Source organism: Myotis yumanensis, unplaced genomic scaffold (genome assembly GCF_028538775.1).
Source record: "Myotis yumanensis isolate MYYU_CA2020_CCGP unplaced genomic scaffold, mMyoYum1.0.hap1 SCAF_2, whole genome shotgun sequence".
Lineage (NCBI taxonomy): Eukaryota > Metazoa > Chordata > Mammalia > Chiroptera > Vespertilionidae > Myotis > Myotis yumanensis.
This window is the reverse complement of record NW_027223753.1, coordinates 36,013,499-36,030,473: the sequence shown is the minus strand read 5'-3', so window position 1 is coordinate 36,030,473 and position 16,975 is coordinate 36,013,499. Positions and strand designations below refer to the sequence as shown.

Genomic DNA, 16,975 nt, shown 5'->3' with positions numbered 1-16,975 from the left:
GCTGATCCTTTCATTCAGTCTATGTAGGAATTACCATTATCTCATCTGGTTGTTTTAGTGTTTTTCAAACTCTAGATTGCAACCCATTAGAGGGTTGTGAAATCAGTATAATGGGTTGTGATGCCAGTGTAATCGTTGTGAAAGCATTTAAAAAATCAATTAGAATGGAAAATAGCAAAATTTTTAAATGCATAAAGAAAGAGTATTATCTTAAGAACTTTGGTTCCAGACTTCACTAAGAGAAGTTACTTAGAATTCTGAAACCGAGAATGGATTGCTAGGAACCCTGCTAATGTATCTGAATGAGTTATTACTCTTTTCTTTTGTTAGCCTCGGACTTCATGTTGAAAGCTTTTGATTCTCCTGAGACAGAATACCCTGTTAAAATTGTGAACACTCCACAAGGTTGCCTGTGGTATAAAAAAGACAACAAATTCAAAATCCCCAAAGGTAAAATTTTCCATTCCTTACAGGAGTAAAATAAGTGTTTCAAATCTTTCTTCACTTTGTAGCAAATGTTTTTCCTTATGTCTATCATCTACCTCCCTTTTTCCTTCCGCTTCCATTTGAACACCTTTTCTAGGCGTATCTGTCAGATCAATACTGTGCTCCTGTGCTATCACAAAAATCCTGTAGACACTACAGATTCTAGGAAATAAAGATTCAGACCTAACATGAAATTGTTTTTCAGATATTTTACTTTCAGTATAATGAAAGCACAGCCAGGTTTTTTGGCCATCTTAGGGAATAGGTACTTTTGAACACTGTTTGGAGTGTTGTCTTGTACACCAAAGGTTGTGGGTTTGATTCCCGGTCAGGGCACATGCCTAGGTTGGGGGTTCAGTCCCCAGTTGGGGCACACGCAGGAGGCAACTGCTTAATGTTTCTCTCCCCTTTCCTCTCTCTCTAAAATCAACAAAAACATATCATCAGGTGAGGATTTTTTTAAAAAATTAAGTAAGAGTACACTGAAGGAAATTATTCTTAGATACCGGAGCCTCATCGAGCATTACAAATGTGAAATATTTTCTGTATATCTATCTCCCTCTACCGTTTTGTTTTTCTGAATAGAGGAAGAATAGTATACAGTTAAACAGACTCTAAAATCCTTTTCTTCAACATGGCAGCCCAAAGTGTATTGCTTTTGTTTCTGTTCCTGTGCATAGCATAGGAATTTACTGAAGCAAACTGGAATTAAAGACTAACTGTTCTTGCTTTCTTGAATAGCTTATAAGAGTTTCTAAAAAATGTTTTTAACATTTATTCAGCTTCCTTGGAAAGGCTCTGCTATAACTTCTTGTGAACATTGGGATTTTTCTCTAATGTTATTGACATGTATACCTCTATAAACATTTTCCCTGACTAATGCTGTTGATAAATATGAATATTCAGAAGTCTCTCTGTATATCTGTCTATATATCTGATCTTCCGATAGATTAAAGTGTGCCTTTTGGTCATTATTTGGAATGGTAAATATTACTTTTTAAAGGACCTCTAAGGATTAAAATGTAATAAGGATTTAAGGATTAGTAGCTTATTTCAGAATTTTTAAAAAGCATAATTTGGGGTATAAATAGCAGATACATAAAATATTTGAGTCCTCTGTTCTTTATTTTCTTATCTATAATTTTTTTGCTTTCAGCATATATTCGTTTTCATCTGATCTCACCTTTGATTCAGAAGTCTGCAGCAAAGTAAGCAATTGTCCTCTTTTCTAGAAAAAATATTTATTATTGAAAGTTATTTTGTTTCATTCTGAATCATTCTATCATTTTCTCTATCAGTACCTGGGCTATGCTGCTGATTCTGTATTTTTTTTGTGCCCAAAACAAATTATTTGTATCAGTAGTAAACATTGAACTGGAACTGTGGCTGCTGCATTTCCAGTGCCCATTTGTGAAACAGGCTGATAGCGTAGACTCATCATAGACTTAGTGGATTGAGGTAGTTCCTTAGAGATTAGTTTGGGTTAGCTTCCAGTCTATAATGAAGACTAGTGGGTCTGTTGATCCTGTATTTAGAGACTGCCAGAGAACCTGATTATGTATGCTTTGTTCTTAGCAAATTACTTATATATTTATGTAAATAGCTGCATTGTAGGAGGTCAGAGAGCTTAAAATATTCCTGAAACATAGGAGGTTCTCAGGAAAATATATTGTGTTTCTTCCTTAAAATCCAACCTTAAAATGACAACCAGCATTAACATTTATTAATATCCACTTTAAAAAAAGACATTACCTTCATCCTTCCCCCTCAGATTTTTAATTTGTCAATCAGAAAAGTTAGGCCTTAGGAGTAGTTGGAGCCTTTAGGCAAGTTGCCTTTGATGCCTTTTACACTTCCCGACAGTGCAGCATTAATATGACCGTTTCTATGTGTGCGTGAGATGAAAAAGATTGGGAAGCACTGCTGAAGTTAGTTGTTCTATAATGCTCCTATGAAACTGAGTCCTGGGTAAGCAGTATTTACCTGGAGCTCCATTAGTATATACTTTTACATTCTGGAGAAGTGATTTAACATCTTTGTAAAAGTGAAGTTTCTTATTCTAAATCAAAGCATATATTTTCATGTCTATTTCTTGTCAATTAACAATGACTTTTGCATTTTATATTCTCAGTGTGGTCCTCTTTGATATCTTTGTTAATATTCTCACCCATAACCTTGCGGAACCAGCTTATGAAGCAGATGTGGCACAGCTGGAGTATAAGCTGGTAGCTGGAGAACATGGTTTAATTATTCGAGTGAAAGGATTCAACCACAAACTACCTGTAAGTGCAAGTGCTGTTTTACTCATAGAGAATTTTATAATTTCATATTTATATTTGTTGCCCCTATAGCACCAAGCATAGAAGCTTGTGCATAGAGTGCTATACATAGAAAGAAATGTTTATTAAACTACAGGCCCGTTGCACAAAGATTTGCGCAATAGGTTTTCCTTCCCCTGGCTGCCGGCACCAGTTTTCCTCCGGCACCTGGGACCCAGGCCTCGAGGCTTGGCTTCTCTGCTCAGGCTGCAGCAAAGCTTGGCTTCTCCGCTCTGGCTACAGCGGAGAAGCCAAGCCTCTTCAGTCTTCAGTCGTCTTCAGTCTTCAGTAGTCTTCAGTCTTTGCTCCGCGTCTGCATATGCAAATTAACTGCCATTTTGTTAGGTTAATTTGCATACTCATCCTGATTGGCTGGTGGGCATAGCGGAGTGACACCAATTTGCATGTTTCCCTTTTATTAGTGTAGATAATGTTTATTACTGTGTTTTTTGGGCTCTGAGAGCTATTTTAACTTTGGCCACACATAAGAGCAACAGATATTCATTCCTTAGTAGCAATGCATGCAACACTGACAGGCACTGACACATTGCCTGACATAGAGTATAACTCAGATGTTTGTATCCTTTCTTCCTCTTATACTCTATCCCATTGTTTCAAGTATGTGTATTTTGCTTCTTAGTTCTAAGTTTATGAACCTTTTAGAAACAGGATCCCGTATCCTATCAGTAGTTTGTCTTTTGGTAAGGAATGTGTTCCAGTGTTGCTTTGTCTAAAACTTCATAAGCAGAAGAAGAAATAATATGGGATGCTAGCTAAGAGGATTAGATCATTAAATACCAGGAAAGTAATATAATGTACCCAACAACAAATTTTATGTCTTGATTTTTGGGGTAGAAATCAATATAAAATAAGACATAAAACCATATATTAAGGTTTGGGGCTCTTGGTTCACACACAAAAAAAATCTGGAGGAAAGGACCTGGCAGAGGTTAGATCTGTGCAAAGAGGTGATAGCTTCAATATCTTAGCAATAATGCTAGTGAATAATATAGTTCTCTTTATACCTTCATCCCTGTCAGTCTCCTCAGGGAACAAATATTGGTCTTAGGAGGATACACCATGGAGTATTTTACTTTTGTCAACCTTCAAAGGCCTACATGTAATGTAACTTAAGATCCAAACAGATTAAAGCCTAAACAGAAGAGAGCTTTTCAAAATACAGACCATAGAAAAGTATTTGAGGGTCTTCATTTTATGAAGCTTATCTAGCTTTAATATTGAAACCTGAGATAGAATATAAATATATAAAACTCGAGACCAGTTTTACCTGTAAAATGTAGATGCAAACTTTAAAAAATTTGAAAATTAAAAAAAAAGTAACAAAAAGAATACATCACTATGACCAAATGCTAGGAATGCAAAAGGTTGGTTGTTCAGTATTAGGAAGTTGATGAATAAATAACAGTTCGAATGAGAAGCACGACAGGCAGACCTCAGAATTTTGTGGGTTTGGTTCTAGACCCCCGCAATAAAGCGAGTACCGCAATGGCTACTACATTAAAGTGAAAAAAATTAAATAAATAAAATAAAATCACTTGGAAAAGTAAAAATATTTTTCTTTGCAAATGATATGGTTGTATTCTTAGAAAACCTAAGATGCTACTAAAATTATAAAAATAACTTGTGATATGGCTTGTCACAAGATCAGTATATGCAAATCAATGGCTCTTTTTCCTATAGTAGCAATAACTACTTAGAAATGGATGGAAATATTTATAATATTGAAAAAAAAAAATACCTAGGAAGAAATAAAAAAAAAATGCCAAACTAGTCTAAAGAAAACTATAAATCTTTTTTGTTGTTGTTAATCCTCACCTGAGAATATTTTTTCCATTGATTTTGTTGTTCTTTTTTTTCTTTTTAATCCTCATCTAAGGAGTTAGAACATTTTTTCCATTGATTTTTAGAGAGAGTGGGAGGGGGGAGGGAGACAGAGGTGAGAGAGAGAAAAGAGGGCGAGAGAGAGGAAACATCAATTAGTTGCCTCCTGCTTATGCCCGTATGGGCCAAGAATCAAGCCTGCAACTGAGGAACATGCCCTTGACTGGGAATCGAACCCAAACCCTGTGGTCTGTGGGTTAACGCTCTAACTATTGAGCACCAGCCAGGGCTCTTGATTTTTTTTCTTTTTTTAATCCTCACCTCAGGATATTTTTCCATTGATTTTTAGAGAGGGTGAAAGGGAAGGGTGGAGCCCTAACCGGTTTGGCTCAGTGGATAGAGCGTCGGCCTGTGGACTGAAGGGTCCCAGGTTTGATTTCGGTTGAGGGCATATACCTTGGTTGCGGCCACATCCTCAGTAGGGAGTGTGCAGGAGGCAGCTGATTGATGTTTCTCATCGATGTTTCTAACTCTATCCCTCTCCCTTCCTTTCTGTAAAAAATCAATAAAATATATTTTTTAAAAAGAAAGGGAGGGGTGGAGTGGGAGAGCGAGAGAAACATCTTGTCAAAGAGTCATCGATGGGTTGCCTCCTGCACATGTCCCTACTGGGTCTTGGCAGCAACCCAGGTATGTGCCCTTGACAGGAACTGAACCCTTGACCTTTTGGTCTGTGGGCCAACACTCTAACCACTGAGCACACCAGCCAGGGCTATAGATCTTATTGAAGCATATAAAAAAGACTTTAAGGGAGAGAATTACAATGTTTCTGGATAGAACATCTTGATAAAATTTGTCATTACTTAAAAATTAATATGTAATAAGCAATTACTCCCAGTTAAAATCACATTTGGGGGCACTTGGGATATGGATAAAATTATTTTCAAGTTCATATGGAAGAAAGAAATGTTTAAGAATACCCATGAAAATTATAAAAATAGAAGAATCATTGCTCCAAATTTGACAGTGATGGAGGATTTTAGCCCCTGGAAATTGAGTCATCAGTACTTCTCTTATGTCTCCTACAATGCCAATTACCATTTGGGTCCCTGGTAAAAAACAACGGAAAACATCCCCACCATCCAAAAAAAACGTAATGGGTTTCCATGCTTCTCCACTTAAAGTGCCTCTTTCTTTTCTTTTTAGCTACTGTTTCAGCTCATTATTGACTACTTAGCAGAGTTTAATTCCACACCAGCTGTCTTTACAATGATAACTGAGCAGTTGAAGAAGACCTACTTTAACATCCTCATCAAGCCTGAGACTCTGGCCAAGTGGGTACACATGGGATCAGCTTTTATTTTGAAGGCCTGAAAGTATTTGCCTTCCTAGGGGTCAGTTATGGGGGCTGAGGCTATAGTTTTACTGCTAATTTTCAGACTTGTTAGAATTGTGCTCTGGTTTAGGAAACCATGCCATGGGATTATAGGATTTCTAAACCCAGCTAAAGTAGGGTGAGTAGGACTGAAAGTAGCTCACTGTATTTAATTAGAGGCTGAAGGTTTTAGGGTGTTTTTTTCCAAAGTATGTAAGTAAATAACAGTTAAAGAAGTTATGGCTTTGTTGTAGCTTAGAATTACCTGCTGGTGATATTTTTGTATTGGGTACTGGGATGAGTAGCTGAGATAAATTACTTAACATATCATTTATCTGTCTAGCAATTGCAGTTTTCCAGAATTCAGCCAAAGTTACAGAAAAGAGTTAAAAGACTTCTGGACAGTCTGTGTACTAATACTTAAACCCTCTGCTAATAAGCAGCCCCCTTCGGCCTTCCATCAGAGCCTGTAGCCTATAGGGTACCTTTGTGTGAATCAGGAGAAAGTACCCTCTTGGGTACCCTCTGTCAGCTTGTGGAGCCTTTATGGGAGGGAGTGAAAAAGTTCCCCTCTGAGCAGGCCCAGCCCTTTGTGCACATGGTTTGCAAGCCCCCACTTTACCTCCTTGCTGGGCATCTGCAAATGGTAAATAGCACAACCTGATACAGATGTTCTGCTTTTGATAGTAAGAATGAGCCCATAAATGACCAAAATTCAAAAGCAGTTAAGAGTCGGGCAGGTAATAACTAATAATCTGATTATTAAAACTAATAACCAAATATAAGTTGGAAAGGAGAGTTGTCCAGAACTGTTGAAATGTTGAGAAAATAGCCCTGTGTGTGCAGTTACTCCTAAATGCTACTTTATTAAAATATGGTAAAGTAATAGTAATACCTTTTCATTGAAGATTCATTATGTGCTAGACCTAAGAACTTTGTGTATTTATTTCTCACCAAAACCCCATTATTATTTTTCTTGTTTTATAAATGAAGAAATTGAGTCACAGGTGACTTGCCCAAGATAAACAGATTAGTGTGGGGTCAGGGTCAGTCTGATTTTGGCCTAAAGCTACTACCTGTACTATATTGACACTTCAGTAATAGCTATCTATAATGGTGACCTCTAGTAATTAGTAAAATGTTAGATTTCTAATCAAAATAGTAATAATTTTAAATTGGTGTCCAACTCATCTGGCAACTTATGTGAAATATTTTATTTTGCAACTGTGACAGATAAAAGTGAGTTGTACCATTGAGCAAATCTGTGTAAAAGTTTATGTGTGCAATTTTAAGTGCTTTTTGGTGATTGTTTCCCCATCTTAAATAGTGATAGAAATTGTTTCTCTTTAAAATATATCATCTGTAGAAATTTAACCAAATCTCTCTATACCTTCAAGATTCATATCTTACAACAAAACATTTTTTTCTGCCCTCTGTACAGAGACGTGCGGCTTTTAATTCTGGAATATGCCCGCTGGTCTATGATTGACAAGTACCGGGCTTTGATGGATGGCCTTTCCCTTGAGTCTCTGCTGAGCTTTGTCAAAGAGTTCAAATCCCAGCTCTTTGTTGAAGGCCTGGTACAAGGAAATGTCACAAGCACAGTGAGTGTGAGGTGTTCTGTTGCTGTTGGGCAGGTCTGAATGCTTTTGTGGGCTCTGGAATTGCATTAGTTCTTCCCTGAAGCTCTGGGTTTGGCAGGCCAGCATTGTCATAGGCTATTTAGAAGGGAACCTGGCCCCTCTGATGCTGGGCAAGACTTTCTTATGAAGGAGACTGCTGGCAATGGACCGGGACTTTGGATGAAATGGGTTTGGTAAATATACTAGTCTGGTATTGGTTATGTTTGTTGACAGTTATGTAGAGAAACTACAAACAGTTTAGAAATTAAAGTGGGACCTGGGGAGTGGTGAGGGATGTACACACATATAAGCAAGCAGAACTTGTATGTCAGGCTTATCCTGTAGTAAATAGAGAACCATTGAAGGGTTTAAAAGAAGGTTTGTCATTAAGAAAGACCCAGACAGCCCAGTTATGAGGCTGTTATAAAAGTTTATATGAAGTATGATTTCTCTTATATGAGGTATCTAGGGTTGTCGAAGTCATAGAAACAGCAGAATGGTGGTTACCAGGGTTTGGGAGAGGTAAAAAGAGGGAATTGTTCTATGGGTGTAGAGTTAAAAAGTTTTGCAAGATGAAAAATGGTGGAGTTCCATTTCACAACACTGAATATACTTTACACTAGAGAACTGTACGTTTAAAAATGGGTAAGAAGGTAAACTTTGTTATGTGTCTTTCCACATGCACACAAAGTGAAGTGAGAATGATGAAGCTTTAGAGGTTTGGCAAAATAAATGAGTCTGAAGTACTTAAGAAATAATAAGGTAGAGAGGATGGCCAAAACACAGTGACTGATTAGATGTGGGGGGTGAGGGAGAAGGGAAGGATCTAGGATGATGCCCAAATTTCTTGCTGACCCAGTGGGTTTGTGGAGGAGGAGGAACAATAGTAGGTTTGAGGGCATATGAGGAGTTTGTTGTGAGATTTTGAGTTGGAGATATGTGTGGGACCTTGTGACGAACAGGCCTCTTGTAGCCAAGAGTGCATCATTGATTGGGTCTCTTCCTAAACTCTTTGGCTGTTGACCATCTTCTATGGCTTCTCAGTTTCTCAGGACAGGCCCTTTGATGGAATATACATATAAATGGCCACTCTTGAGTTTGGCTGCTTCCTTCTCACTCCTCTATGTCTTTATCCCACATACTTACCCAGCCTTAGTTTCTGACCTGTTCACAGAAAGAAGTGTAAAAGCCTCAACTCACATAGAAGAGCAGGAACAGTTGCCTGCTTCTCTGAGCAGTGGTAGTATTGGGCAGGGCCTTTGGTCCAGAGGACTTAGTACCATGTCTTGCCCCAGATAGAAATCACTTTAGAAATGGGCCTACCCCTCCACTAATCCCTCCTTTTGTTGGTTAAAAAAACAAGTTTTGAGAGGAGGAGGGGATGCATTCACTTAGGATTATGCTGTTGCTCACTCTGTGCCAGGCTCCAGGTTTCTAAAGCAGTTACAGTTGTCAGAGGCACAGAATATTGGGGTAAACTGAACAGTTAGTTTGATCCAATGGGGAAAGTGTCACAGTGTGCAGGTAAGCAGAGTGCCGAGGAATTGTTCATTTTAGAGCCACTTAGTGTTCAATGGACATATATTAAGTCAGTAAATGATGAGCCTAATCAATGAATGACTTACCCAGCATTTTGGGTGACAGACTATATCTGATTTCCTAATGTTATCCAGGGCTTCCCAAGAGATTAGAATACAGTGGGGCCTTGACTTAGGAGTTTAATTCGTTCCGTGACGGAGCTCGTAACTCAAATTACTCGTATGTCAAATCATAAAGTGAACGAGTGAAACACGTGATGCTGGGCTGATGTTGTGGCGTTCACTGTGACGTTCGCTGCGCCAACTAGTGGGGTATCTGAAGCTGGCTCGTAACCCGAATTTTAGCTTGCAACTCAAAGCAAAAAATCGGCCGAGAGACGGCTCGTATCTCGAAAAACTCGTTAGTCGGGACACTCATAAGTCAAGGCCCCACTGTATGGATATTAGTTGGTTCTGGGTGAAATTAATGTCAAGAGAGCCTAATGCAGTTATTTCTTCTCTTTCACCTCCTAGGACTCTATGGATTTCCTGAAATATGTTATTGAGTGAGTATTGGTTTGAGTTTTCTCTTTGGGAGTTATGTGTTCTTACCAGCAGGAGGGCCTTGAACCACTACTCAATTGTGACTAAATCACAGTGGACATAATTCTTGTGGTAGGTTTTCTTGAGACTAGTTATATAAACAAAGCACTTCAGAAGGGATTGTGGAAAGCCTGACCTCTTTTTCAGTTTTGGGGTGGGGTAAGAGGATAAAGGCACTGCCTCACTGACCCACACTGATTCTTTTGCAGCAAGCTGAACTTCATGCCTCTGGAGCAGGAGATGTCTGTGCAGTTCCAGGTGGTAGAACTGCCCAGTGGCCACCACATATGCAAAGTGAGAGCTCTGAACAAGGGTGATGCCAACTCTGAAGTCACTGTGTACTACCAGGTCAGTTGGCCCCTTGCACAGCCATCCTCATGGTTAAGTACCTTTAAGGCATTAAAGCCTGGGGGAGTAGTGACCCTCTGACCTCCCAGACCCTCTGTAGTTTTGTGCTTGGGATCATTTGTTTTCTTGAAGCAACAACATTTAAAAATTGCTCCTGTCAGTAAAATGAACCCCTTTTAAACCACAGTGCTTCATGAATTACCCAAGTACTAGTCCAGAGGACAGACTAAAGTGTGGTTGGAAATTCCCATACATTCCGCTGACAGAACCCCAAGCAATAGGAGGACATTTGTTAAAAGGATGATTTTGAAAATTAGACAAAAGTAAACATAACTATGTAATCAGTATACAGCAAACAGAATGATTATCAGAATTTTAATTGAAGGTTTCAAAGCACCTGACAGGATTTATCACCTCTATTTTATGAATGATGAATCTGAGGTCCAGACTCCCTTACTTCTGAGGTCATGTCAGCTGGGGCTTGAACACAAATCCTGTGTTCTTTCCACACCATTCTGGAGAGGTCAGATGGGACTTAAAGAACTTTGCAACAATCTCAGTTGGCCCATAGCCTTTGTTTAGTGCCACTCAATTCCAGGACTATGGGGACCTGTGCCTATCTAGTTTGATCTCAGACTTCTCCAACTTTTATAGCTGCTTTTGTGGTCCTGGGTCCCCTGCATGAGGAAGTCTCTTCTTTGCCAGGCCTTCTGAAGATCTCTGCTCTGGGCTTTGGGCGTGGCTGCATGGTCTTACTCTCTCTGTCCTTTCATTGCGGTTTTGGCCCTGAACCTGAGTTTTTCTCTAGAGGCCCAGCTTGTCCATAGAGCCAATCTCCCTTTGGCTGTAGTTACCTGAGTTTCCCCCCAGGTTTTAAACTTATTTGAAGGTGAAATGACCACCATGTCCCAGCTTCATAAATGGTATGGCCTCTCCCTGCTTAGCCTTGTCCACATTTCCAGTGCTTGACTGCTCAGAACCCAGAGTAACCTCTCCAGTTTTAGGTAGAATTTGTAAGCACCCCTGTTGAGGTACTTTCCATCGATCACTTCTTACTACCAGCTTCTAACAGACTGCTTCCTTTACAGAACCACTTCCTTCCTGTCAGAGGGCATTTTGAACAGGAAATTAAGTTTTGACTAGTTTTATTGCAGTCCTTCTAGAGGCAAACCAGAAATCTTATTGCTGACTAAACAGGGCTTGCAGGGAACACTCGCTTTATAAAGTCTTTTCTCTGTGAAGGGGGGAAGAGTAGAAATGAGTCTGTCAGAGGAGCCTACAAGAGCCTGACAGGGGGATGCACTAGCAAAATCACTGCTTGTTGGCCTCTTGCCCTCTTTTATTCTAACCACATTATTTTGCCAGTTTTCAGGACAGCCAGGATGTGGCATCTGCTAGGCATTTTTATCAATTGGTATGGGTGCCTAGGCATGGCTGCAAAGCTCCTGTTCACATCTTTTTCACATGAGGAATAGGTCCAGTTATCCTTTATTGATACCCAGACATTTCTTGCTCTCCTTAGCACCTTGAACTACAGTACTTGTTTTTAGATTGTGTCCTCTAGGTCCTTGGCAGGAGCTGGCAGGTAGGGATTATTGGACTTCCTCTATGCCTACCCTGCAGTTCTGTCCTAGGGCTAAGAATACAAATGAGCACGCATGAATCCTATCCTCACAGACTTTCTGACAGGAAGACAGATGTATAACAAAATTGTGGAAAGTATGGCAGTAGAGGGTATGATCAACTTTCTTTGGGGGATGAAAAGAATGGGATGGACACATGAATAAATGGTTGCCAAGAATAGCTGATTAAAACACCCTGCAAGCCATTGGACTTTCAGTTGGTCTGACCAACTTCTCCTTTCAGTCAGGTACCAGGAGTTTGAAAGAATACACTCTTATGGAGCTGCTTGTGGTAAGTTGTATAAAAGAGTTAAGGAGCCCCTGACCCACAGAGGACTGACCTTTTTGCCTAGCGGTAGGGACTTAGGAATTGTCAGAGACCTGTGGTTGGAAGGTGAGATGGTTATTTAGTATTCTCACCAGTATGATCATGGAGACAGGGGACTGGGCAATTTAGGAAGAAGGCAGTAAGGGAGGCTGGACTTTGGGGGTGTATGGAACATTTGGGGGGAAGAAATGGACGTTTCTCGGTTAGGAGGAGTTGGGCTGATGGGTAGTATGTTGAATTACAGATGCACATGGAAGAGCCTTGTTTTGACTTCCTTCGAACCAAGCAGACCCTTGGGTAAGTCTGCTGGCAAGAGCACTGAGCTCAAATAAGGGCCTGGGGCTTACTTTGCAGGCTGAAATTTCAGATATCCTGACTGAGCTGTGTCTCAGAGCTCTTTGGCCCTTCCATGTCTACTTAAGAGTCATACCTACTGGTCAAAACTTCTGGAATTTGCATCTTGGACTATCATTGGGTTTTCAGTTTGGTCACATTTCAAAATTAGCAAGAGAACAAGCTAGCCTGTGGTCCTGTAACCTGAGAATGAAATAGATATATACATCTTTCTGGATTTCGAGGTTCAGTAAAGATGTGCAGAAACCCTTCCCTCATCTCTAGGGTTTCTGAGGGCAGGGCCCAGGTGACCAGCTGAGCTCATAAAACTTTTTGCTTTGGCTGTAGGTACCATGTCTACCCTACCTGTAGGAACACATCTGGGATTCTAGGATTCTCTGTCACTGTGGGGACTCAGGCAACCAAATACAAGTGAGTAAGCAAACTATTATTATTATTGGCACGGAGAGCAGGAGCTACAGATAAACCTCAGACAACTCTAAGTCACAGCTGCAGGGGGTGGGGGCTGCAGAGTGATTGGTCATAGATGGCCTGATCCAGGACTGATCAATGGTTCCTATTAGGGTTTGACTCAAGTCCTGTGGTCACCGTACAGGGCTTGCCAATGTTTATGTCTTCAGGTATATCTAAAGACAAGAAAGGCAAAGGTACTGGCCTTAATGCTAGAACCAAGGTACAAGGCCTTGTTGGTTCTCAGCTTTGGAATGGCCAAGCATAGGTCACTGCTTCAGTATGAGGATACCAGGAAAATGGGCCAGAGTTGGGGGTAGGATTCTTTCCATTCATTTCCCTCCCTCCATTTAAGGGAGTGCTGAGAAGGACTGGGAAGAAAACATTTCAGCCTCTTTCCGAGACAGGGTTTCTAATGACTTTTGTTTTGTTTCAGCTCTGAAGTTGTTGATAAAAAGATAGAAGAGTTTCTTTCTAGCTTTGAGGAAAAGATTGAAAACCTTACTGAGGATGCATTCAACACCCAGGTGATTGAGCTGGCCTGATCTTTTGTTTCTTGGCCCAGACAAGCCCTCAAGACAACTGGACACCAGCCTTAGCTTTGCCGGCCAGTTTTGGAACATTTTAGTCCCACCTTAACTTGACCATGTATTCTTAGCTTCGTTCCTCTGCATCATGCTATCAGGTCCTAAGTGAAGGGACCATAGCGTGTCCATCACAAGCCATATGTTCTGGAGGCACCAATGTGATGCTATGCCTGAAGACCTCTTTTTGGTAACAGGTCACAGCCCTGATCAAGCTGAAGGAGTGCGAGGATACCCACCTTGGGGAGGAGGTGGATAGGAACTGGAACGAAGTGGTGACACAGCAGTATCTCTTTGACCGCCTTGTCCATGAGGTAATAGCATGGTTCTCTGAATAAGACTGCCCTCACGGGGACTCCTGATTTGGCAGGAGTCACCATTCCAAACACATTGGTATTGGGTGGAAGAGACCCCTGGGGCGCTCACACCAGGCCTGGTTCCTTACTTGCTCATTGCTTGATTAGTTTCCAGACTGGCCTCTCTAACATCTTAGGTGGCCAAGTGCGCAGGATGCTAATCCTTACCTACAACCCCCAACCAATTTCAATTAGAGCAGATTCATTTGTTTTATATATTGAGTTTCACTTTAAGATTTGTGGGGGGAAAAGTGTTCTATTTAAAGAAAATTTAAAACTTTGATCTTTATGAACATAGAGTTCCTCCTCCAGACAGGATTCTTGGTGTAGGTCTTTTGACAAAGTAGTAAAATCCACAAAAAGAGCCCCGTGTGCTGCAGTCCAGTCTCTCGGATAATATAACCCTTGTGGTGAATTACCAAAGGACACTGAGGCAGAGGTTTAACAAGAAGCTCTTAAGGCACTACAGGTTTCCTGTTAGAAGCAGAGCAGATGGAGTTCTCTACCAATTTCAATAGTTACTTGTATTTTTCTCATTAGAGTATATAGTTACTATGTACCTGAGAATTTGGCTCAGTGTGTTACTCAGCTATAATTACAGTATCTGCTACCCTTTCTTGCTTATGAAACCTTAAAATGTGCAGCCAAAGCTCATTTTTATCCTATTCTGGAAGGTTGGGGGCAAGCCGAAACTTGATGTGCTCAGACCAAGGAAGTCTGCCAGGTGTTACGTTTAAGATCTATCTTTCAAGAAAATGTATTGCTAGTCTTTTATAGCTTTCTTTCCTATCTTTCCTTCCTCTAAAAGATTGAAGCACTGAAGTCCTTCTCAAAATCAGACCTGGTCAATTGGTTCAAGGCTCACAGAGGCCCAGGAAGTAAAATGCTTAGTGTTCATGTGAGTATGGTTGTCATTTAGCCATTATTATTCACTGAGTTTTTGCTGGTACCAGAGATCCTAATAGGTCTTTGTCTAAATCTGGTCGGCCTATTTCTCACCTCGAGCCTTTGGCTTCTTCCAGGTTGTTGGATTTGGGAAGTATGAGCTGGAAGAGGATGGCACCCCTCATAGTGAGGATTCAAACTCTTCTTGTGAACCGATGCAGCTAACCTACCTGCCAACCTCTCCTCTGCTGACAGATTCTACCATTCCCATTACTGATATCAGGGCTTTCACATCAACACTTAACCTTCTCCCCTACCATAAAATAGTCAAATAAACTGCAGTCTCGTTGGCCTGAACGAAACATTGTGTATTTAAAATGTGTATTTTATGAAGTTATACTACTATGGCCTTAGGGCCCCCACTGAATTTTTGCACTGGCATCATAGAATTTGATTTACTCCCCACCCCTTCTGTGGTGACTAACAAAACGGGTTACGGTAGCAGCTGGCAGAGAGAAATCAGCAGGGTGGCCAAAAAGCTTATAGGAGCAGTTTGAGAAGCCCTGGCACCTGGTTCTCTCAGATTGAGAATCCAGTTCTGTATGACAGCCCTGTGTAACCCATGTCTTATTAGTACCTAAATGTTAGGTGCTAATACTAATACCTAAATGATGTTGTTGTTTTTAATGTATTTTTAAATAAAGATAGTTCTGTATTACCCTTCAGAATGAGGCATTTGCTGCTGTGGCATTCTTGTTTCAGTGTGGGGTACAGATATAAACTTTCCCCAAACCCTCTTAGGCAAGCATGTCAAACTCAAAATGAAGCCTATGGGCCCCGAGTTTGACATGCTTGCTCTAAGGCAGTGGTTCTCAACCTTCCTAATGCCGTGACCCTTTAATACAGTTCCACATATTGTGGTGACCCCCAACCATAAAATTATTTTCGTTGCTACTTCATAACTGTAATTTTGCTACTGTTATGAATCGTAATGTAAATATCTGATATGCAGGATATATTTTCATTGTTACAAATTGAACATAATTAAAGCATAGTGATTAATCACAAAAACAATATGTAATTATATATGTGTTTTCCAATGGTCTTAGGCGACCCCTGTGAAAGGGTCGTTCGACCCCCAAAGGGGTAGCGACCCACAGGTTGAGAACTGCTGCTCTAAGGCAGTAAAATATTTTTGAATAAAATGTTGGTAGTCCTATGTCTGCTACATGAGAGTTCGATGAGGACTTGGTCGGGGGGTAGAGACAGAAACACCAAGTGTAAGGGAGTGGTGAGGACAAGGATGGCCCTCCATTATTACAGGGGAGTCCTTGTAAAAAGCTAATTCCTGTATTGAAAGTTGCCAAATAATTGCCTCCAAGTTTAACCATAAAGATAATAAACGAAACACATTTAAAAAAGGTTGGAAAAAGTACTTTATGAAGCCTTCAGAAGCACTGAGTATAATTAAACTGTAACCCAGTTAGATACAATTCCAAAATAAAAGTTATTGTAGGTGAGACCATGAAATTTCCTAATACTTGATTTTAATACATTGCGCTAAATTTCTAAAACTCAGAGGAACCAATATTTACAGATGGAGTATTTATGAAAAATCTGGCATCAGGTATATATGTGTATGTATATATATGTGTATATATCCCAAGATTATATGAACTAAGAAACAGATGGTGTATTATCTCAACAGCAGTACTAGAGTGCAGAGTTTGAGACTGGGATTTTTAAATGCTTTTCAAAGCCTGGGGTTTGGAAAAGGAGCAGACATGGTGTTTTCAAAACCTGAAGTTTTTCTCAGGACTGAAGTCAAAATTGTAACTGCCACAAAAGAGGAAAAAGAGAAGCTTTTCTCGCTTTAATTGTTCATCTGCATCGGAAAGTCCAGTATCCCTGAGATAGGAACCACTGCAATAAGAAGGGAGTAAGTATGTTCTCCCAAAGGAAGACTGTTGCTTAATTATGCCTACTGCCCTGGTTATCAGGTGTAAACTTTGCATTTCCCAACCTAATGCTTGGCAGCACCAAGACGTTTCAGTAATGGTTCATCGTAAACCCAACATTCTCCATCTTCATGAAATAACTGTAAAAGAAAGAGGGAGAATTCAGTTACACATTTATGTACTTCTATAGTATACTTTTTATTATTTTATGTCTGTCCCATTACACTAAATGAGTTTCATGCAGGGACCTGGGCTCATCTTGTTCATCAGCATGCTTGCTTAAAACAGTGTTTGGAACTTCAACATTCATTGAAATGAATGAATGAG

At 40.1% G+C, this 16,975-nt stretch overlaps 2 protein-coding genes across 8 annotated transcripts in view; one reads left to right on the top strand and one right to left on the bottom strand.

The window, feature by feature from the left end:
- The window catches only part of NRDC (nardilysin convertase), a 72,630-nt gene extending 57,212 nt beyond the window's left edge, over positions 1–15,418 (top strand). The window contains exons 18-31 of the mRNA XM_070405102.1: positions 331–450; positions 1,643–1,694; positions 2,618–2,768; positions 5,853–5,980; positions 7,463–7,625; positions 9,695–9,726; positions 9,973–10,111; positions 11,978–12,025; positions 12,306–12,358; positions 12,743–12,826; positions 13,302–13,392; positions 13,647–13,763; positions 14,614–14,703; positions 14,828–15,418. Coding sequence (XP_070261203.1) covers positions 331–450; positions 1,643–1,694; positions 2,618–2,768; positions 5,853–5,980; positions 7,463–7,625; positions 9,695–9,726; positions 9,973–10,111; positions 11,978–12,025; positions 12,306–12,358; positions 12,743–12,826; positions 13,302–13,392; positions 13,647–13,763; positions 14,614–14,703; positions 14,828–15,025 — 1,466 coding nt within the window. The 3' untranslated portion in view covers positions 15,026–15,418. The remainder of the gene's footprint in view (positions 1–330; positions 451–1,642; positions 1,695–2,617; positions 2,769–5,852; positions 5,981–7,462; positions 7,626–9,694; positions 9,727–9,972; positions 10,112–11,977; positions 12,026–12,305; positions 12,359–12,742; positions 12,827–13,301; positions 13,393–13,646; positions 13,764–14,613; positions 14,704–14,827) is intronic.
- Positions 15,419–16,102: 684 nt separating this feature from the next.
- OSBPL9 (oxysterol binding protein like 9) overlaps positions 16,103–16,975 on the bottom strand; it is a 130,325-nt gene continuing 129,452 nt past the window's right edge. For all 7 annotated transcript variants that reach the window (XM_070405105.1, XM_070405109.1, XM_070405103.1 and 4 more), the window contains one exon: positions 16,103–16,788. In XM_070405105.1, coding sequence (XP_070261206.1) covers positions 16,714–16,788 — 75 coding nt within the window. In that variant the 3' untranslated portion in view covers positions 16,103–16,713. The remainder of the gene's footprint in view (positions 16,789–16,975) is intronic.